This window comes from Myiozetetes cayanensis, unplaced genomic scaffold (genome assembly GCF_022539395.1).
Source record: "Myiozetetes cayanensis isolate MyiCay16 unplaced genomic scaffold, myiCay2020 scf4, whole genome shotgun sequence".
Lineage (NCBI taxonomy): Eukaryota > Metazoa > Chordata > Aves > Passeriformes > Tyrannidae > Myiozetetes > Myiozetetes cayanensis.
Genome location: NW_026087631.1, coordinates 44,073,253 through 44,097,123, shown reverse-complemented (window position 1 = coordinate 44,097,123; position 23,871 = coordinate 44,073,253). Strand labels below are relative to the sequence as shown.

The window sequence follows — 23,871 nt, the reverse complement described above, 5'->3', positions numbered from 1 at the left end:
TGACAGCACCTGAGGGAATGGCTCAAAGTTGTGTCGGGGAGTTTTAGGTTGAATATTACAAAAAGGCTCTTCACCCGGAGGGTGATTGGGTGCTGGGAGCCAAGGCTCCCCAGGGAAGTGCTCACAGCACCAAGCCCACTAGAGTTCAAGAAGTGTTTGGATGATACTTTCAGGTGCATGGTGTGACTCTTGAGTACTGTGCCAGGCTAACGGTTGGACTTGATGATCTTTTTGAGTCCCTTCCAACTCAGCATGGTGCTGGGTCCTGCCCTGAGTCACAATAACCCCAGGCACCACTACAGGCTGGGGAAAGAGAGGTTGGAATGCTGTGAAGTGGAAAAGAACCTGGGGTTGTTGGTAGACAGGGCCTGAACATGAGTCAGCAGTGTGTCCAGGTGGCCAAGAAGGCCAATGGCAACCTGGCCTGGATCAACTGTGGTGTGGCCAGCAGGACCAGGGCAGTGACTGTCCCCCTGTACTGGGCACTGGGGGGGCCATATCTCGAATCCTGTGTTCAGTTTTGGGCCCCTCACAACAATAAAAATATTGAGGTTCTGGAGCAAGTCCAGAGAATGGCTACTCATGAAGAGTTTAGGAATATAGTTAGGTCTTGTACAAAGAAAATCAGAGAGATGAAGGCAAAATTTGAACTTGCCACTTCTGTTAAGAATAACAAGAAATCTTTCTATAGTTACATCAATAGCAAAAGGAGGGACAAGGAAAACCTCCATTCTTTATTGGACATGGCAGAAACATAGTTATCAAAGATGAGGAAAAGGCTGAGGTGTTTAACACCTTCTTTACCTCAGTCTTCAACAGTAAGACAGGTTATCCTGAGGACAGCTGGCTTCTGGAGCTTGTAGACAGAGATAAGAAGCTGAATAGCCCCTCTCTAATCAAGAAGGAAACACTTGGATCCTCACAAGTCTATGGAACCAGATGGGATCCATCCTAGCTGGCAGAAGAGCTCGCCAAGCTGCTCTCCATCATTTACCAACAGTCCTGGCTCACTGGGGAGGTTCCAGATGATTGGAAGTTGGCAAATGCCACGCCAATCCACAAAAAGGATCTGGGCTGGAAGTAGGACCCAGGAAACTACAGGTCTGTCAGCCTGACTTCAGTACCTGGCAAGGTTGTGGAGCAGATCATCCTGAGTGCAATCACACAGCACGTATAGGATGGATAAGGGATCAGACCCAGCCAGCACAGGTTTAGGAAGGGTAGGTCCTGTCTGACCAACCTGATCTCCTTTTGTGACCAGGTGACCCGCCTGGTGGATGAGGGGAAGGCTGTGGATGTGTCTATCTGGACTTCAGCAAAGCCTTTGACACCGTCTCCCATAGCATACTCCTGGAAAAGCTGCAGCCCATGGCTTGGACAGGGGCACTCTGTGCTGGGTTAAGAACTGGCTGGAGGGCCAGGCCCAGAGAGTGCTGGTGAACGGGGCTGCATCCAGCTGGGGGCCGGTCACCAGTGGTGTTCCCCAGGGATCAGTGTTGGGCCCAGTTCTATTTAATATCTTTACTGATGATCTGGATGAGGGAATTGAGTCCACCATTAGCAAATTTGCAGATGACACCAAACTGTGGGGGAGTGTCGACCTGCTGGAGGGCAGGAGGGCTCTGCAGAGGGACCTGGACAGACTGGAGAGTTGGGCTGATTCCAACAGGATGAAGTTCAACAAGGCCAAGTGCCGGGTCCTGCACTTTGGCCACAACAACCCCTGAAGCGCTACAGGTTGGGCACAGAGTGGCTGGAGAGCAGCCAGGCAGAAAGGGACCTGGGGGTGCTGATTGACAGGAGGCTGAACATGAGCCAGCAGTGTGCCCAGGTGGCCAAGAAGGCCAATGGCATCCTGGCCTGGATCAGGAACAGTGTGGCCAGCAGGAGCAGGGAAGGGATCCTTCCCCTGTACTCAGCACTGGTGAGGCCACCCCTGGAGTGCTGTGTCCAGCTCTGGGCCCCTCAGTTCAGGAAGGATATTGAGGTGCTGGAGCAGGTCCAGAGAAGAGCAACGAGGCTGGTGAAGGGACTCAAACACAAGTGCTATGAGGAGAGGCTGAGGGAGCTGTGGCTGTTTAGCCTGGAGGAGGCTCAGGGGAGACCTCATCACTCTCTACAACTCTCTGAAAGGAGGTTGTAACCAGGTGGGGGTTGGTCTCTGCTCCCAGGCAATGATCAGTAAGACAAGAGGGCATGGTCTCAAGCCCTGCCAGGGGAGTTTAGTTTGGATATTCGGGAGAAATTCTTTACAGAGAGGGTAATCAGGCATTGGAATGGGCTGCCCAGGGAAGTGATGGATTCTCTGTCCCTGGAGGTTTTTAAGATGAGACTGAATGTGGCACTTTGTGCCATAGTCTAGTAACCATGGTGGAAGTGGATCAAGGGTTGGACTTGATGATTTCAGAGGTACTTTCCAATCTGGCTGATTCTATGATTCTATGAACAAAGCTGGGGAAGGGTCTGGAGTACAAGTCCTGTGTGAAGCAGCTAACAGAACTGGGGTTGTTTAGCCTGGAGAAGAGGAGGCTCAGGGGAGACCTAATTACTCTCTATAACTACCTGAAAGGTGGGGTTGGTCTCTTCTTCCAAGTAATAAACAACAGTGCAAGAGGATATAGCCTCAAGCTTCACCAGGGAAGATTCATATTAGTCATTAGGAAGTATTTTTTCGCAGAAAGTTTGGCTAAGTGTTGGAATTGGCAGCTCAGGGAAGTGGTGGAGTCACCATTCCTGGGGGAGTTCAAGAAATGGCTGGATGGGGCTCTCAGTGCTATGGTTTAGTTGATATGGTGGGGTTCCATCAAAGGTTGGACTTGATGACCGTGGAGGTCTTTTCCAACCTTAATGATTCTATGATTCTGTGAACCATGTTGTAGCAGTATCTTAAAAGGCATATATTGTTCTCTAATATTCTTGCTGAGAGCTATAGGCAATTTTCCAAATACTGGAAATCTGTGACATAAAGGAGCCAGAGACTCTGAGTTAATTTTGGCAGATCCCTCATATAAAGAGCAAAAAGCAGTTCAGTTGTTTCCGAAGTTCCTGAGAGTCTCAAAACCTTCAACTCCAATACTAACAGAACCATTTTTTTCCTAGCTAACAGGGTCATGGGAAATTTTAGCTGAACCCTAGAAGTTTTGAGATGCAATAGCATCTGTTTTGGTACAGTGTAAAATGGCTGAGGCCAAAGTAATAGGTTCTTGTTAGTGAGATTTTAAGAGCTGGAAAACAAGAAAGTGTGCTATGAATGGCTATTAATTTGGGCCATGAGATGAAAATACTGAGGAAGGTTTCTTTGTGTGTGCATGTTCCCTAGAAGGAAAGGAAATAATTTACTTTTGTCAGAGTATGTCTACTGTCACAGAATTGCAAAACCAGAAATGTTTGTCAGGGAAAAATGAGGACATCCTCTGTTTTTCATCTTATAATAAGGTGTAAAGATGTTGTAATGGAAAATGATATGAGGAAACTTTCACTATAGAAAGTTTCCCCAGGAGGGAGAATAATTACCTTTACCCCAGGAGGAAGAATACCCATAATATGAATAAACCTTAAGGACCACATGTAATACTGAACCAGATATATGAAGCTTTGTGATAAATATTAACTTCCAGTACCAAATCAAGCTCAACCACAACTGAGAAGTGTGACATCATCATCACTGAAAGTGAACAATGAGTGTGTGAAGGGGATGGACAAAGTGTGCCGAGACTACTGACCTGCTAGATCTAAAAGTACAATTCACTTTGAATACTTCTGCTCCCTCCCCCATTTCTTTGAAAATCCCCAGGAGATGCAACATTCAGGGAGCCCTTAAGGAATCTGTCCTTTCTGAGAATACTCAGAAACTGAAAAAACAAGAAGGGCAGAAGGGTAAGTGCATAAAGAGAGGAAAGGCCGTAAAGTATCTCCCTGCCTCACTGTACTAGTCAGAAGAAAAATCTGCCTGAAGGTCTTTTACTTACCTTTTTTTTTTTTTTTTTTTTAGTGAATAAATGAAGTCCAGTATCTCGGGGGTGTCAGGCCTCAGTCTTTGCAACTAAATATGATTTCTTTAGGGATAGCTGATTTTATCATCCACTTATTTAAACAGAATCCATGCATGCTGTCTAAACTGTGGTGTCACCCAATTGTTACTAAAACTCTATCAGAGCTTTAATCTTTATGACCCTTCATTCTTACAAGGCTCAAGCCACACTCATGGCATGACATGCTATTATCTCTAAACTGGGAAGTGTTAAAGGCTGCTTTGGATAAATGCAATGAACTATAATCCAGTTCAGTGGAAATCACACATACTATTACACTCTTGCTCTGAAAAGTAATGCTAGTTATTAATTAATTTCATTGAAAAGCAATTAAAAACAAACAAATAGAAATAGGAGGTTTTTTTCCCCGATTTTCATTAAAATGCTCCTCTGGAAAATGTCCAGCAAACTCTTAATGATTAAATGTATACAGAGTAGGATATTTGGTAAGCACTCCCCCATGACTAGACAGGATGTTGCTATTAGTAAATTGTGATTCACCATCAAAGTAGTCTCTGATAATAGTTACGACAAGTTTTGTAATATGTTCTAAGAGTTAACTGTAATATAAAAAGTGTAATCTTTATCTTCTAGGAAATTTTGATACAAATGTTTACTAGGTTTAAGGAAATTACGTTGAACCATTTACAATTACACAAGACCACAGACTATTTGGGTCACAGAAATAAGCTGTTCAGCTTATTCAGCTGGACAGGAAGAATGCTTAGAAGAATGAAAGTGTCTTCAACTTTTATTTAGTGTCATGAAAACAACTGTGTGTGTCAAGAAGTCATGATCCTCTAAAAAGCTTTCAAACATGGGTACAAACTCTATACATCTAATGACAATGTATTTCTGACAGCTTGACCACATTCAAGCTTTCCTTGATGTTATGCTATGCAAGAATGCTTGCTTCTGCAATGCCTTTCTATTGACAGGTAGATGAATTTGTTTTTAGATACTGAGGTGCCTTTACATTATTCTTATATCAATGAAAAGAAAACAAACTACACAGGAGGCTTGTTAGACTCTTTGATTTTTTTAATCAATAAAGCACATGGAGTAATTTTACAAGAAAAAGAAAATGCTTTGCAGAATGTTGTGATTTTCTTTAAAATTATGCAAATCCCCTTTTTATTCCTTTTAAGCAGTGCAGTTAACAGCAGTACATTCTGATTATCTTCTCTGCTTTTATTTTTGAATGGTTCATTATCTATGCCATAGGTCAATTAAAGAATGTAACCAATTAGACTGTATGGAATTCATTAGACGAGTACAACCCTAACTCAAAGCTCTCAGTGCCAGGTGAGATGAAAACTTGGCTTCAGTTTAAGGTGGATTCCCCTGACTCAAGCTCTGAAGAAGAGGAACATCATGCTCAAAATGACTCAGCACAGGATATATACTCAAGGGCTCATGTATGGGAGGGTTGTGTCTGGAGTAATGGCTCATAATAGTGACCTAGAGTGAAACCAGACAAGCAAGGAACATAAGCAGCTGCCCAGGGAGATTGCTCTACTGCAGATGCTGTTTCCTAAGTCTTCTAAAATGACATATGGGATCAGCAACCTCTAGAACAACCTGAAATTGAAGCAGCAGTGACCATTTAAAGCCCTTGTTCCTTTCAAGGGAAGTTCTGTCCTACAGAAAAGCAGCTTGTCCATTTCCTCTAAGTTACCTACTTCAGTGCTGAAGTTAGGAACTGAGCTGGTAATCTCTGGTTGCACACATAATGTATTACTTTTTTTTTTACAGGCTTTTATTTCAATGGAAAATATTTAGCTTATTAGTTATTAGAATCATATTACAACCCAATGGGTCTATTTTTTGGAACAAAACAGATTACATGCTGTTCTAATGCTGTTTGTGCCTGCCAAATTTCAGTGAGATGTTCCTGGTGTTTGCAATATTGTTTTCAGTAGGTTTTTCTATTGTATATAAGGAAAAGCAGTAAAATACTGCTCTTATAGTGCTGTGTGGAAAGGCTATTATGGATAAAAATAGAGATTTTACTAATCGCTAAGAGTAGTGTAAGAATAATGTGCTATAGTGCTATCCCCTTTACATACTTATATGTATGTATGTATGTATACTTATATCTTAAATAGATATTGTAATTGAAAATATGATAATAGGACAAATGTGAAAAGGGAAAAAGCATCATGACAAAGAGGAAAGCCGTGTGGTTACATGAAGCTTATTACTGTTTTTACAGTGCAAAGTAGGTCTAAGACAAACAGAACACTGATCTTAAACATACTCTGTATTGATAAAATACTACTGGTTTATTTTTGCATAGTCTTTATCTAGGGAAATAGACTGGGCTTTGGCGTATATATTTTTCAGTTAGGCCTATGCTTTAAAATTAGACATGAAATGTCATAAGAAAAATTAAAAGTGCTGGTTAACAGCTTATCATAACTAAACAGTGAAACACTTAAAAATATGTTGCATAAGAATTAACTGTGTCTTGCACAACTTTTGAATAATTTTATGAAGCCAGGAAAAATAACCTCATGGTCAACAAACTGGATGAATAATAATAAATACAAATATTTCCTCTGCTACCATAGACTTTCTAAGCGTGCATAGATGAGTAAAAATTCCTTCATAATTCTGTTCCTTTACAAAACCATAATAGTTTAAGAACACTGCTCTGCTTTTACAGAGATAGTGTAAGAAAAAAAAATTACAATTCTGAGGCATTCAAATGCTATGGTGACAAGTGTCATTTAAATATTTCAAACAGATGGGGAAAATCATACATTTTCTTACAATGAAACCTGTGTCTCGCTTGGGACTGAAAACACAGCTGTGAGTATTAATTTATCTTCACAGTTCAATAAATAGATTTTTGTCTTCCTTAACAGCTCCTCTATGTTATTTTTTTGCTTTCATTCATGTCTTCCTTCTGTGTTCAGAACCAGGGCAGCTGACACAACCTCTTAGAGAGGGTGCATTTTCAGCTGTGCACAAGAGCCCAGCAAGCAAGTCCACTGGCTCAGTGGCTCTTCCAGGCTCTGCAAAGCGCAGCCACCCACAGTGTTCCCACGGAGGGCTTTGCCCTCTTCTCTGAGTCACACTGCTACCTTCAGCAGACTGCTGCTATGAAAAAAACCACCTTTCCCACAGACACAAGAAGAACTGCAAATACTTTCAAACTTAATCCTACTTGTGGCATTCACATAAGTCTTACCCTGTCCCAATAACTACTCTTTCTAATTTAGGAACTAAATAGAAGAGACTGAAGGGTGACATCTGACTGGAGGCATCTTTCAACTGACAGAACACCTCCTGGCACACTTTCAGTTGTACTTGTCTACATCCTCAACCAAATCTGTGCTCTCTTCTTAAAAAACAAAATCTTTGTAAAATTTATTACTCCTTTTTAACCTATTGCTATAAAGATAGCGATAAGCAAAATCATTTGGGAAAAGTGCAATGATTTTTTTTTTTTAATTGACTGACATTTGTCCCAAGAGGAGGAACAAATTTTCCTGGCTTTCCTGGCAAGGCAAAGCTTTTCTGCAAACAAGTGCATTTTATAGAACTTAGTATGTCTCCTCAACATTTTCTGATCTATTGGCAACCGAGTCCCCTCATGCTGAGACAGCATCACACTTTGCCAGCATGCCTCCTTTTTCCTTCGTTAATTTTGTGTGGCTGCAAGTAATGTAGGAAGCTCTCAAGGACAAGACACAGCAAAGACCCCAGGGAGACAAGCAAAGGAAAGAAAGGAGGAAACTTAATGCTCTAAATAGAAAGAAAAAAATTCTTAAAGAAGCCTTTTGCTATCTACATTTCAGTGTATTCTCATATAAACTTTAATCTTTGACAAAAATAAACATCATTTTTAAGTGCTTATTTAGTATGCAAATTCTGCATCAATTTTTAAACTCATAATTAATAACAATGAGGTGTGACTTATAATACTAGAAGAAGCTTGCCAGTGCTGAATTTTCTATCTGTGCTCTTTTGTTAACTATCATTTTGTACACTTACAACTCATTGGATTAAATAGCTACACAATAAATTTACAGTGACAGTTTATGAAGCACCCTCCTGGCTACTCCAAGATATACAGCAAGAGTCAAACTTTCAGGGTGCTTCTAAACAACTTCTGCATAAATATGGGCATTTCTACTTGCAAATACAATTGTGCCCCTGCTTATTTGAATACAGTGTGCAATCAGATGGGCTTGAATGTTTGTGCATACATTTTTAGGCCTGCCAAAAATCTGTTTCAAGTTCAAAGTTATCTTATTTAATGGATCAATCCTTTATGGTCCACTTGACCATAAATGTCTCTTCCTTGGAGTATCCTGGGTTCAACTGGATATGCTATAGTGGGCAGAAGGAGAAATCCAAGAAATCCAATTTCAGTAATTTTCACGCAAAATTCTGGAGGTGCTTCTGTCTTCTGAATTGTCATTGCATTAGCTATCATACAGTATTTGGTGCATTCAAAGTTTGCATGTTCTGCCTTGTGAACTGATAGTCTGCTTTCACAGAACTGACATAAGAAAGAAATTCTGAAAATAATGCTTTTTCCTTTTCAAAATTGTAAGATGATAAAAAGGCTGGGATTGCTACACACAAGCTGAATTCTTGTGTAATTTGGAATGATAAATGATTCCACAGACATAGGTATATAAAAATATGACACGTTTTCTGTATTAAAAAACGTTGGAATCTCCAAAAATGAGTAGCACTTGAAAGTAAATTCTTGAGTATCACAAGATGCCATGAGGTTGTTTATTCTTTCTTTGCATTATTCCTTTGCATGTGTGCTTGATTTGCGTCTTGTTTTTCTACTTCTTGGGTATTTTCAATGCACCAGAGTTTAGAAAACATTATAATCACTGCATCTAAATTTATAATTTTACAGTAACATTTTGGAGGCAGACCTGAGCAAAAATTTCTGTGCTTTGTGGTTTTTCTTTTCATTTCTGCATTTTCTTCTTTAGAGGCCTTTTGAAAAATCCAGCCTGCAGAAGAGAAAAAATTAACTAAGAACTCTTCAAAACATACAACCCATATTGGTCACATTCATGTGCTGGTTCTTACTACCTAATACTTTCAGCACAGTAAAAAGTTATTTAATAACTTATCACTGAACTACAACATTGTTTTTGTTGGAAAGGAAAACCTAAAGGGATATGTCATGAAAGCAGACAAAAGAGTACAGTATATAGATATACTACATATATACAATATACAGTAGAGCAATTGCTGAATCATTATTATGCTCACACAAAGGTTAAAATGCTTAATAATAATATTTGGTTCTCAGTTGAATAAATAGAATCATAGAATCATAGAATAGATTGGGTTGGAAAAGACCTCCAAGATCATCAAGTCCAACCCCTGATCCAACTCTAATTACTATATCATGGCACTAAGGGCCATGTCCAATCTCTTTTTAAAAACTTCCAGGGATGGTGAATCCACCACCTCTCTGGGCAGGCCATTCCAATGCCTGATCACCCTCTCTGTAAAGAATTTCTTCCTAACATCTAACCTAAACTTCCCCTGGCAGAGCTTGAGCCCATGTCCCCTTGTCCTGTTGTTGGTTGCCTGGGAGAAGAGACCAACCCCCACCTGGCTATAACTTCCCTTCAGGTAGTTGAAGAGAGTGATGAGGTCACCTCTAAGCCTTCTCTTCTCTAGACTAAACAATCCCAGCTCCCTCAGCCTCTCCTCATAGGACTTGTGCTCAAGTCCCTTCACCAGCCTGGTTGCTCTTCTCTGGACCCGCTCCAGCACCTCAATATCCTTCCTGAACTGAGGGGCCCAGAGCTGAACACAATACTCAAGGTGCGGCCTCACCAACGCAGAGTACAGGGGAAGGATCACTTCCCTGCTCCTGCTGGCCACACTGTTCTTGATGCAGGCCAGGATGCCATTGGCCTTCTTGGCCACCTGGGCACACTGCTGGCTCATGTTCAGCTTCCTGTCAATCAGCACCCCCAGGTCCCTTTCTGCCTGGCTGCTCTCCAGCCACTCTGTGCCCAGCCTGTAGCGCTGCAGGGTTGTTGTGGCCAAAGTGCAGGACCCGGCACTTGGCCTTGTTGAACTTCATCCCATTGGAGTCAGCCCAACTCTCCAGTCTGTCCAGGTCCCTCTGCAGAGCCCTCCTGCCTTCTGGTAGGTTGACACTCCCTCCCAACTTGGTGTCATCAGCAAATTTGCTGATGATGGACTCAATCCCTCATCTAGGTCATCGATAAAGATGTCAAACAGGACTGGGCCCAGCACTGATCCCTGGGGGACACCACTGGTGACCGGCCGCCAGCTGGAGGCAGCCCTGTTCACCAGCACTCTTTGGGCCCGGCCCTCCAACCAGTTCCTAACCCAGCACAGAGTGCCCCTGTCCAAGCCATGGGCTGCCAGCTTTTCCAGGAGTATCTTATGGGAGACAGTGTCAAAGGCTTTGCTGAAGTCCAGATAGACACATCCACAGCCTTCTCCTCATCTACCAGGTGGGTCACCTGATCGTAAAAGGAGATCAGGTTGGTCAAACAGGATCTGCCTCTCCTAAACCCGTGCTGGCTGGGTCTGATCCCTTGTCCATCCTGTAGGTGCTGTGTGATTGCACACAGGATGATCTGCTCCATAACTCTGCCAGGCACCGAGGTCAGGCTGACAGGCCTGTAGTTACCAGGGTCAGCCTTGCAACCTTTTTTATGGATTGGGGTGATATTTGCCAACTTCCAATCATGTGGGACCTCCCCAGTGAGCCAGGACTGTTGGAAGATAATGGAGAGCGGCTTAGCAAGCTCTTCTGCCAGCTCCCTCATTACCCTAGGATGGATCCCATCTGGTCCCATAGACTTGTGAGGATCCAGGTGGCTCAGTAAGTCACTAACTATTTCCTCCTGGAATACAGGGGGGCTATTTGGTTTCCTCTCTCTGTCTACCAGCTCCAGAGGCCAGTTGCCTTGAGGGCCACCTGTCTTACTGGTAAAAACTGAGGCAAAGTAGGTGTTAAGTACCTCAGCCTTCTCCTCATCTAATATGCTATATTAATAATGTAGAATAATAAATAATTATTATATAATTTCAAAATTTTCAAGAGATTATGCACATTTAAATTTATAAACTGTAACCTTTTAGCACAATTATGAACTAAGTATTTAGCTTGGAGAAGAGTGCCCACTTGTGGCAAGATTTATAGCACAGACCTAGAATCTCTTGCATATGGAGAAAACCTGATTATCAAAGGCCACAGCCAAAGCTAAAAGAAAAATCCCGTAATAAATCCTCACTTATACTAAAATATCTTCTTATTTTCATTTTCATACATATTGGCAATTCAGGTTTCAGTCGTATAGCACTCCATGTTACACATCAGAAAAATGTAGTATTATTAGTTATTTTGTTATTTCCACAAGATTTTATGCTACTTATTAGATAGTATTATTGTCTGTGAGGTTGTCATCATAAGAAGGAAACAATAGAGAATTTAACCCTATGGGTTTATTTTCCTGAAGACAAGGATGTGTGCAGCTTACCTTCCACAAAGCAAATATAAGCAGTGCAAGAATCAGGAGTCCAGCAAAGATACTCAGGAGGATAACCCATAAGGGGACTGTACCTGGTGGGAGTTCTTTGGAAATCTTAATCATGGTCTGCAAAAGTGTTCAGAATGTAAACAGTAAATAATTTGTGCTTCTAAAGTATCAAAAGAAGAGCAGTGATCAGTATGCAGTGATTTTCAGGGTACAACTTCACTTTAACTACAGGAACTTGTAGGAAAAAATTAAAAAAATAATGAAAGCCTGTATTTACATAATATCTTGCACTTTGTAAGTGCATTTATGTCATGAGGGTGGCCCCACTACAAGTCAGTAGTCATACTGGACCAAATACAGAATAAAGGACCAAAACCATGAGTAGTGGAAGCTTATGATAGGGAGTTTCTTTAGTATACTCTTCCTCACTCAATGCCTGCCTCCCTGAGAGATGGAACTAAGCATGAGTGTAAAAGGCTAATTTGATTTTAAACAAGACGTATCTTGTGTAATCTAAACAGAAATAAGTAATATCACATTTAAATATATGTGACCATGTAGGAGCTTGAATTAACTTAAGAATTTTTTAGAGACCAACTTTATACTTCAAAAAAGTATTCCCATGAAGAAAAATTTGTTGTGTTCTTACCTCCAGTTTTTGATGGTCATTTCTCAAAATCAGTGATGAGTTCTCACTCCTAAGTAATGCTTTCACAATAAGGGTTAAGCTGTGAATACTGGCCTGGAAGAAAGGAGTAATTACTATGGTTTATAGTTAGATATTCTGAAATAGAAAGCTTTGTAGCAATGAGAAGGGTGAGAGAACAACCTTATGCTTTGGGAGATGCTGAAAAATGTGAAAGTCAGTGAAACTGCTCATGTATGTCACCTTCAGCACATTACTGTTTGCAGGCAGCAATACTGCTTTGAAAGGGTAGATTGCAGAGATTTTGAAAAAAAATATTGGTTAATCCTTGAAAACTGTTATGGCCACAGAGACAGTTTGGGCTTTCTAAAATTCTGCTGTATCTCCCCTCCTGTCATGTTATTTTCCATTGGAAAAAGAAAGACACAAAACAGAAACTCATTATCAGAAATTTATCAGCTGAGCAAAACTGACTACAACCAGGTCATTGTAACCATCAGAAAATACTGAGGTGTACTCTGAACTGTCTCTCCTCTGCTCTTTTGATCAAAAAAAGTATCATTTTTAGACCTGAGAAATCTTTCCATATTAAAACATAATTAAAAAGTATGGTACCCTTCCTTACATATGCTGAATTAGAATTTGTGAATGCATAAGTAGCTATTATAAAAGGATAATCTATACAGAATAAAAATAAGAATTCTTACCATGGTTTGAAATTCCTGCTACATTACAAAAACTTACTTTAAGGATAAGAAAATACATGTGACATGGTTTTAAGGAAATTTTAAAATAGCAAAGGAAACTGTTTCAAATACTAGACGGGACACTTAAGAAAATGAAAGAAACAATTTTAATAGACGTTAGAAACATTGGCTTAAGTTTCTCAAACGGTTGTATTGTGAACACAAATAGGATTTACTTACTTTTATGATGGTAGGTTTCCATACTCTTAATGAAACGTTCACTTGATATATGTCAGATGGCACCAGGGCACAATTAATAGAGGCACAGCTATATGTGTCACAGGCCTGTTTTAAAGGCACCAGAATGAATTAATAGCAAGAAACTTCTCACATTATTAAAATAAAAATATGTAAACTACTATATATACAGACCACTTGCTATGACACCACTAATAAATTGATATTCATTACTGTAGCTTTTTATGTAAAAATGACACTGCAGTATGTAAACCAAGTTGAGATATTCATGCTGTGGTAGAATAGAATCACTTTTTACAGGCTTGCAAGGCCTGAGGAATCTCTGTTGCTGCAGCTACACAGCAAACGGCATCACAGAGCTCTTGAAGGAGGTACATCCTGTAACAGCAAGTGCTTTTCTACCAACACAGCTATGGCTTTCCTGCACTGTTTTTCAAATCATGGGACACCTGAATCTTTCAAATAGGGGAGGGTGTGTGTGTGAAGATTTAAGTATCTTTATTTCCCAGTATCACTTGCTAGCAGAATTATGTTGTAACAAGTTGGAAAGACTTGCTTAATGTTAAATCACTTCTGTGAAGAAATATGATAAGCATGGCAAAACACTCTTCCCATGACATGGTTTCATTTGCACCAGAAACTCCACTTGTACCTCTTTGCTGAGGATGTTTTGCCTCTGACATGCCAACATAACTATGGCAGCAAAATTAATTTACAACTCTTTCATCCAAAAGAGAGAGACGAATCCTTTCCAAATGGGATCATCATTTATAGTTGCATGGAATATCTGCCAGATCAGAGTGCTAGCATTTGAACATCTGTTGAACCTGATGTCTAAAAAAGTTGAAAGGGTGATGAGAAGCATTTAAAATATTACTATTTATTACTTACAAAGGGAACACAGATGATGAAGATTTATTCAGCTTCAACTGTAAAATGTGCTACTGTTATTTACATATTTTTTAAATTAAAAAAACCAAGATCCGGTTTATTATCTGGGATGAATATATATCCTATAATTAGACTTACCATAATTGTATCCTTTGTAGGTTCTTTTATTTTTGACAACACAAATGGTTTCCCAGTGCCAATCTTTAAGGGATCTACAGGGTAACTACTTTGGCAGATGGCATTCTGTTAGTAGAAATACAAATAATTATTGTCTGTGTATGCAATCTATTACAAAAAATGCTTTGGGAACAAGCCAAAATTAATGATATTTAATATTTAATGAAAATGATAATGTTTACTAACCACTAAATGCAATAAAACAGCATATTGCAAGAGTGCAGAATAAGGAATTCAGGTAGCATAGGTACTGAAGTATTATTCAAAGAGCAAATGAAACTTTTATGAGATAAATTAACATAAACTCTATGCAGCTTAAACTTCTGTAGAAGCAAACAAGAGCTTCCTGCAAGATGACCACTATGAGATCCAGCAAGAGTTGATTATTAAAAGAGCTAAATAGCTTTCGCATGGGAATCCAAAGAGGTTCTGCTGTAGCAAGCAAACAGTCAGGTTAAGTGCAGGATGCAGAATCCTCTGCTGCAATGTCCAGGGAGGGGGAGCAGATGCTGGAGCACTGATAGATCTCTGTGACTCCTTCACAGGCAGCTGGGAAACTCTCTGGTGTCTTCAGTGTGGGGGAATTAATTTTTTTTCAGCCAAGTCATTGACTTTCACATTGCTAGCATGAAAATGTTTACAAATCCCCTGCACTGCACTTGGCACACTACTATCACTAGGGTGTAGCTATCAGGAGATCAATTATGCCCACAGAAAAAACCAAATTTGTGTCAAATGGTGTGATTGCCTAGGAGAGAAAATAATGAAGGAAAGAAAACAAGAAAAGATACAATTTTCTGGGTATTCTAAATATGATTTGTTTGCTTGTTTGTTTTTATTTTGTTTTAAAGTAAACCTTGACCTTTCATTTATATAGTTAGTGTATTTTTCAGCTGGACAACATCTCAAAACTAAGTGAAATATTTGGAGGGAGGTGCACTTTGTGTGTCTTTGAGCAAAAGAAAAACAAACAAACAGAGGTTTAGGTCACCACTTGGTGGTATTTAGATTCATCAGCCATCCAGCTATTGATAAAGCTCTAGATTTATTATCTACAGATCTAGAATCATAGAATTTACTCGACTGTGATCCCAAGTTGAACTGGAGGAGTGACACTGAAAAACTCAAATGAGAGCTGCAGTGAAGAGTGTTTGAAAGATATGACCTACCATCCCCTTCAAGATGTCTCAGTGCCCCAGAGAAGGAAGAAGCCAGAGGACTGCTAGTGCTGGAGAGCAGACATGCAGGAAGGTTAATTTCAGTAACCAAAAGAAGAGAACTGAACAGAACGTTGAGGTCTGGATGTACAGAAGGATTAGAGAATTTGCAATCCACGCTGCTGACAATGGAGACAACCTCAGGCTCATATCTCAGTCAGGACATCTCAGCACTTGGCAATATAACAAATTAGCCTTGTTATAGTCCTGTTATTGTTCAATACAATTTTAAATCTGCTTGTTTTCTTTAGAGAAAATTTGTCCCTCTATCTTCTTATGCACATCTGTACATACTCTTAAAACACCAGCATCTTGTTATTTAGACTGAAAGCAATATCTATCTTGAAGCAAGGCATAATCTCAAATGTTTACATTTTGCAGTTTCTTACAGCATAAATTTCAAATTTAAATCAATCATAAAAGTACAAATTCCTAGCTTACTTGGGTATGTGACAAGGCAGTAAGGTAGAGAAGAATATTCTTGGCTGCTGTTACGTTGGGATAAAAGATCTGCAGTGTGAGGTTTGGCATTGGAAAATGTTCACCTTTTTCAATCTTAAAAAAAAAGAAAAATGTTTTGATTAGTTCTTTCCTTATTTTCTTAGTATTTGATAGTGAGTTTTTTCGTTTCCTGTATTTTTATTTTTTCTTTTTATTTTTACATTTCCACAGTCAGCTTCCTGTGAATGAGCAGACACATTCTTATGTGGTCTTTGGTAAAACAATGCTCTGTTGAAGAAAATCAAATTAACAGGATGAAAGACGCCATTTTGACATAAATTCCTTCTCGTTATCTTGCTTACTCTATCCTTTTATCATCTGGGAAGATCATCAAATGCATTTTCATTTCAATATATAACAAACACCCAAATGCTTTAACATGGGAGAGAAGCCACTTTATCAGTGGTGGTTTTTGCTGGTTCCTCCTCAGATATGCTCAGGTAACTGCCCTTCCAGTCACCTGCTCCTCTTTCCTCTTTTCCCTGAGACTCTTTCTGGAAAGGCTTGCTGCAGCTGAGGATGGGGAAATATCTAGATGGAATTGCTGGCAGGGGAACTAGTGATCTTGTCTCTGAAGTGGACAAACTTAATAAATGCTCAAGAACCTCTTAACCTTTCTTCTACTACTCATTTGCTCATTTGTCCACAAAAGCTTTGAGATCACTGGATTTAAGCTTTTAGACTTAAAGAAAGGTAGCTGAGTAAAAGACTCTAGGTGGGCTAAAAAATAAAAAAAAAAACAACTCTTTGCTTTTGCTATTTAGTGAGAACAAGAATTTTCCCATGGCTCATTTTTTAGAGTTAGAAGTTGATTCCTAGATGTTTATGCTTTTTTTATGGGTTACCTGCTCAGTTTGGGATTTTGACACTGGGAAACAAGGATGCTCTCAGGATAAGTAAATTCAGTCCTACAGCAAATTTAGGCTGGGCTTTTAGTCACAGATTCATCAAATCTTGGACTGATTTGGGTTAGAAGATGTCTTAAAGATCATCTAGTTCCAAACCCCCTTGCCATGGGCAGGGACACCTTCCTTCCACTAGAACAGTTTGCTCAAAGCCCTGTCCAACCTGGCCTTGAACACTTCCATGGATGGAACATCCACAACTTCTCCAGTGCCTCACCACCAGATATCTTCCTATTATCCAATCTAAACCTGTTCTCTTTCAGTTTGAAGCCATTCCCCCTTTCCTATCACTACATGCCCTTGTGAAAAGTCCCTCTCTGGCTCTCTTGAAGGCTCCCTTTAGGTACTGGAAGGCCACAATGAGATCTCCCTGTAGCCTTCTTCAGGCTGAACAGCTCCAGCTGTTCCAGATTGTCCTTGTAGGGGTGGTGCTGCAGACCTCTGGTCATCTTCATGGCTCTCCTCTGGACCCACCTGAGCAGGTCCATGTTCTTCGTATTTTGGGAGTCTAGATGTAGCAGTCCAGCAGGGATCTTACAAGAGCAGAGTCCATTAAATATCTTTTCTGTATGATTTTACTTTGCAGTATTCATTCCATTAGGAAAACCACATTCTTGGAGCATGGCTTTTGCCTTTTACAAATTTGACTTGATTTTGGAAATAGCCATTCTGAAATGCGATAGGCATAGGCCAAATTCTCATTTACCAATGCTCTCTTTCCCCAGCTGAGGATAGCAACTCTAAAACCCACCAGAACTACTCTGCAGGAGATAGACCACTCTCAGACTCTCTGACTCACATTATTCCAAAGGAAGGGAAAAAAAAAAGTGTAAAACACAAAATATGAATGGAGAAGGTTTAACAGTTTACATACCTGCAATTTTAGTAATAGGCTATCACATTAAGCAATTCAAGATAAATGGAAAAAAAAAAAAGATTAAGCTAGTACCTGTATCATACATTTTTAATAATTTCTTACCCTATAATGTAGAATAACTTCGTCCCCAATTTGCTCTGTTGTGTTAATAGCAGTAGGGATGGTATCATTTGCTCCAATTATAACATGGTGCTCTTTGAAAACACTGTGGATTAAAAAACACACAAAAAACCCAGTAAGCACAAAAACTTCATAAAAATCTACCAGTTAATAACATAAGCCTTTTTTTTATTTAATGAATTTCAGGACTGGTCTTGCAATTAAGAGTGTACTGCTACTTCCACTGAAGTTCAACTATTCTATTTTCTGAATATTATCACTTTTTATTACATACATTTAGAATGTTTTGTTCAGATACAACTACAAAATGAGCAAATATTATTCCCAAAAATAATCTATCAGAGTCTGATTTTGCTTTTCTTATTCTAGTTGTGCAGTCCCTTATCCTGGATATTGCCTTGTGAAACAGGCAGCCTCCTATAAAAGACAGAATCAAGCAAAACTGGAATAAACCCAGAATGTTCTAAATCCAACCTTATTCCCTGTGGGACAGCCAAAGGCTGGACTTGAACCATGAAGTGCATCCAAAATTAATTTGGCTTAATTATTTAAACCTACACACCATGCCATGTAGTTTACCAATAGTATTCAGAAAGCTTTTCAGTTATGGAATTTAACTGTGTTCTAGCTATTTCTGAAAATAAAGTGTACTACAAGACCTGCATTAAAGTTTAGGTCTGAACTTATAAAAACAAAGTCCAAGAACCTAAAATTAAGGCTAAGTTTTGAAGATGGAAATCTAATACCACACCACAAAATACTATAGGGAAAAGCCATGGACATCAGGAAGCTGGAAGTATTTGCTTTAGTATGTACCTGAAACAATAATAATAATAATGGCCAGTCTTCGCGAGCGAAGATCCGGGGAAGGTCTTTCCACCTTCCAGCCTGCGCATTGGATTTTTTAGGTGAGACACAGTGTGCGCGGAACTGAGCCCACCCTTTAATCCTAAACACTTTGAACTAATATGGCAAAATACAGAAACAAAAGCTGCTGTTGTACTTACAAACTGCAGACCAAATTTAAATAGATAAAACGTAATTACAGCCAGATATGGACAGTAACTGCTCCAATATTTCACGTAACTTCTCCTTTCATTTAAGCCTATGCTTCCTTTTTATGAGCCTTGAAGCTCAGTAAATACTGAGCACAGTTCAATAGCTAAACAACACTATATTCTCTTTGAACACCTGCTATTTGCTATGCTAGAAATAAAGTACAGAGAAGCATGAATACCTTACAAAGAGTAATCCTACTTCATATTTTAGTGGAATTGTAACATGTCCTCTGTTGTCACTCAACGTCTCAGGCGGTTCTTCACTGTCACTAAAACAAAACATCACATGTCACTCAGATCAGACTGTAGCAGATGCTGCACAACTGCTGGGTGGAAAAGGATCTTAAGAAACTGAAATATACAGTTCTGGTATGAAAGCACACTACTCATTTCCAGTTAATTCCTGTCTCCTAAAAATAAATTCAAAATACTATATCCAATAACTGATAAGTCCTGCACCAGTGTCAGCTCATAAAATCACCTTTGCTAAAATTACAGTCTGCAGCTGACTGAATGAAAACGGGAAAATTAAGGGCCACATCAACCCTGGATTTTGTAGGGACAGCAAACACTGAGGGCAAGTGCATTCCTTTATTTTATCAGAGACAACTCCAATACACTTACTCTTTGAAGGCCAGAGCTTTTTTTAACTGTGATTCATGCTAAAGTATGCAGTAATTTTGTAGGAGAATAAACCTTTGCTGAAGGTAAAAGTACCAGAAATTATGATTTATTTGTGACTCTCAGGTTGTAGAGTCTAACAGCTATTTATTTAGTCCACTCAATGGACTGAATACATCTATAAGGGTGCCAGCTCTACAGATGGCTTACCACTTCTGAGTTCAGAAGTCATCTGTCTTTTACTACAAAACACAGAACTGTAGAGCTTTCTAGGAAAAAAAAAAAAATATCAGAAGGCAAAGACTGCAACTAACCTTGTTACATATACGTGAATAGTAGCATTTTCCAGGAGATATGATGCGTTGAATTGAAATGATATTTTGAAGGAAATCTGTTTAGAGAAATACATTACATATTTTAGAAGGGAAAAAAACCCCAACGCACTAACAGGGCTTGATATGATGAAAATTGTACAAATTTTTGCTACTTTTATCCATGGAATCCTTAGTCACGTTTCATCACCTTTCTATGAATGAATCCACTATTTTGAATTTGTCCCAACCAAGAAGGAAACATAACAGTTATCACTTATTAAAGAGAAGAGTGTTTTCAATTTTAAAAACTGAGGAACCTTAGGGAAAAAAAATAGAAAGTTGTCTTAGATATTCCTTTATATTTTTTTTTTTTTAAAAAAAGCTGGTTTAAAAAGGAATGGATTAGGGATACTTATTAGTGAATCAGAGATTAATTGGTTTTTTATGCAAAGTAGATGGTGAAATTTCTAAATTTAGGACTCTGTAGCTACAGGCAAACTAAGACTTGAAGTATGACAGGAAAATATGAAAAATCCAGTAAAGCTGGGAATGGAACATCGTGGACGCAGACATTGGATAGTATGCTTATTTGGCTGCAAGAAGGTAACAGATGACTTAGTCTCTACAAGTCCAAGACACAAACCGGAATGTATGTGTGGGGGGCAATGCAGAAGACATATCTCATGATGCTCCCTCTGCATGACAGAGGAACAAAGAAGAAACTGCCAGGAAAAACAGTATTAGTTGCATGCAAATTGATTTTTCCCAATTCAGTATCAGCTATTTAGTGTATGGCTTTTCAAAGGCTTAGTTTAGCTAAAGCTCCCTTTCTATTCCAACAGGAGATACAGACATCATTTCTGTTGTTGAAGATGGAGTTTGATTTTAAGTAGACTACTTGCTGGAAAGGCCTTTCATGACCCACTAAGCAGAGGTGAAGTCTGGATGTCTGACTTTGGCAGATCCAGGTTAGCATTTTTATATACCAACTTACTGTCTCTTCAACAGATTTAATTTTATATTCAAAATAAATAAAGTTACAGGCTCCAGGCTGCCGAGAGCCTATGTCATATCAATCATCATCATGGCTAGGCTTCGTGAACGAAGATTTGAGAAGGGCTCTACCCATGCTTGCTACAAGCGCGTTGATGGCTAAAAAGGCCAATGCAAGATACACAAGTCCGGTTGCAGAAGGCACAGCAGAAAGACTCCCCAGGTGGTATTGACAAGACGCGATTCTTTCTGCGTTGTCTTTTCTCCTCGAGAGTGATCCTGTGTGTGTTCTCAAAAGCAGCAGCAGCGTTATAGATGGTGTGTCTCCAGGCCTCCCGATTGGAGGCCAGAGTAGACCAATGGTGGTGATCAATATGGCCAAGGCTGAGGGATTGTTTCAGGCAGTCCTTGTATCTCCTCTATGTCATATCAATTGATTGTAACAAACACTCTATACACTTGGACACAGACACTTCTGGCTAGGTGTGTTACTTGCTTTCTGACAGTGTCCAGGATGGCAATACACATCTATTACCTCCTCACATACCACAGCTGACTGCCCAGGTACTGAATATCTGATGTTTTCCCATTTGGCTCAGTGCAGTTACCATCCAGGATAATTTGGGAAACATGCAAGGACAGTCTTTGGGATGTACACAAAAGAAAAGAAATTCAGAGGTGATAGGGACTGCCTTGGCTTTAGAACAATATGGGGCAAGGAGAATTTGCATGCCGGGGGACTTTTTACCTCTTCTGCAGGTTTTAGAAATGGATATCCCACTCTACAGGTGATGTTGTGGTTAAATTCACAGATGTCTCTCTGTATATCCTAAAGGGATAAAGAAAGTGAAAGAAAACTCTTTTGAATTTTGACTAAGCATCAAGGACGTGCTGCACATATATTTATACCACTGCCTCTTTTCATTGTCAAAATATTGTAAGAGTCAAATACTTATTTGAACTAGAAAAAAAATAGGGAGCCACAAATTCTGCAAAATAATTTCCACCTATGGACATCTACATCAATTACTAGTCATTATTCCTTTACAGTGATGGTGTTTGGAACACTTCAAATTACATGCCTACTGGACATCATGCAAATTAGTTAAGGGGTCTAGCACATCAACATATCTATAATTGCACAGTTTTAACATGCAATTTTTAAAATATGTTCCTAACATAGCAATAAAAGTGACTTTCATACTCCATCAATTATTGCCACAAGGTCAGCAAAAGTGCAATGGATCCCTGACTTCTCCTAATACACAGCATCAGGACTGTTTGTTGATTAGGACTTCTCCTAATATTTCACACCTGAACTGAGGTGAATTTGTAGCATATCTGCTGAGGCAGGCAGAAAAACAGCCACTTCAGAAATGCTGTCTGATATAGGGATGATGCGGGTACAGATCTATTCTGTCCTATGAAGACATTGCTTTTCCTATAAACATGCAAAAGGAGAACTCTAGGGACTCAGGGGTTCTATTACAAATAACAAGGCATTTCTGGCTCTATAGATGTACAGATGATTCATGGTGCTGATGTTCCTCTAAGCGGCAGGCACTTTGTCCAAGTGTCATTGTGAAACTTGTGTCTATAGTTAATGGACAAGGCTAGGCAAGAGCCTACTCAGGTCAAAATAAATACACTCTTTTCGAGGGATAAGCCAGGACAGCAGCCCTTCAAACCAAGTGAGATGATACCAGAGCAGTCAAATTCAGGTTTAATAAAAAAGCTTCCTCAGATCTCTCTAGCAATATAGGTTGTGATAAATCTCATAATGTGAAAAAATCCTACCTCAATGCCAGCAAAAATAATATTTGGAGAATATTGAACCAAAACTCTGGTATTATAGGCACTGTCTTTTTTGTTCTTCACAGAGAGCTGGATCGTGAACTTTTCATTGCGTGACTTTACAATGAATGGAGAAGAGCTGTAAAATAAAGTAAGAATGTTGAACATCTCAGCTATTGAATCTGTGTTTAACATAAAGAGGAACTTCTTTCAGCTGTAAAATAAAGTAAGAATGTTGAACATCTTAAAGATTTAATTTGTCTTTAACATAAAGAGGAACTTCTTTCAGTGTCCAGATTATCTTGTTTCCGACTTGGAAAGGATGCCACAGCATTATCTTACTAGACCACAGAATTTATAATTGATGTAGAAACTTTGTACAGATATCAAGTGATACAATAAACCCAGTGTAGTTACCTGTCTCCTGCTATGCTTGCTTTTACATTCAGAACAAGATCTGAAATGCATTTATTCTTGGCTCCACAATCTTTTGTGAAAGGAATCTGCAAAAATAGTATGTTTACTCTTAATTTTATTACAATTCTTGTTAAATACTTGCATTTTAATGCATTATCTAATTTTATATAATGTCTTCTGTTTGATAATCAAAAAAGTCTTCACTAATATTAATCAGTTAAACATGCCAATATCCTGTAAAATGTGGTGAAACAAGCTTTCTAATCATTCCCTTCTAAGAGATTTACCTAGATTCTGAAAAGAGGCATTAGTAGAAGTATGAATTATGCCAAAAACCACCAAAATAAATGGCTAACGTTCCCATGCTCTCTTATATCTTCAGTTAGCTATGGACAGCTTTAAAACCCCAGTGGGGTTCGCAAGCACATTGAATCATGCTTTTTACTCCTGAATACTCATTTAGTGGAAACATATCCTAGACAGGCTCAATAAGCCACCCTCTTTAGACAATTTGTGGACAACAGCTCCTGTGTAGGCTACAGTTTCTACCTTAAATGCTTTGGTTATTGATATGGAACCTTGCTGACTTACGTATTCAGATATTGAATTTGGCAGGTTGCTATCAAGAACAGGTCCACTCTCTGGATCAGAAAAATTGAACTCCAGCAAAACCTTTACAGAGTCTTGAAAGTCAGGTTTATCCTAGAACATAAAGAAAATAAAACTGCTGTTATGGACATTCACTTTAGTATCTAAGGAGGGTAAAAAAAAAACTCAAACAAGACTGAGGTAAAATATGTTTCAGTCATGTAGTTGCCATCCTTGATAGAGAAGGATCTGAGTGCTTGCAA

At 39.2% G+C, this 23,871-nt stretch overlaps 1 protein-coding gene across 1 annotated transcript in view; it reads right to left on the bottom strand.

Moving 5' to 3' along the window:
- Nucleotides 1–14,601: 14,601 nt before the first annotated feature.
- Nucleotides 14,602–23,871, bottom strand: part of ITGA1 (integrin subunit alpha 1) — a 65,088-nt gene continuing 55,818 nt past the window's right edge. Inside the window, exons 18-26 of the mRNA XM_050328575.1 lie at nucleotides 23,612–23,722; nucleotides 23,021–23,106; nucleotides 22,607–22,742; nucleotides 21,558–21,638; nucleotides 19,817–19,893; nucleotides 19,061–19,150; nucleotides 17,806–17,908; nucleotides 15,862–15,975; nucleotides 14,602–15,431 (exon numbers count right to left, since the gene is read on the bottom strand). Of these exons, the coding sequence (XP_050184532.1) occupies nucleotides 15,426–15,431; nucleotides 15,862–15,975; nucleotides 17,806–17,908; nucleotides 19,061–19,150; nucleotides 19,817–19,893; nucleotides 21,558–21,638; nucleotides 22,607–22,742; nucleotides 23,021–23,106; nucleotides 23,612–23,722 (804 nt within the window). The 3' untranslated portion in view covers nucleotides 14,602–15,425. The remainder of the gene's footprint in view (nucleotides 15,432–15,861; nucleotides 15,976–17,805; nucleotides 17,909–19,060; nucleotides 19,151–19,816; nucleotides 19,894–21,557; nucleotides 21,639–22,606; nucleotides 22,743–23,020; nucleotides 23,107–23,611; nucleotides 23,723–23,871) is intronic.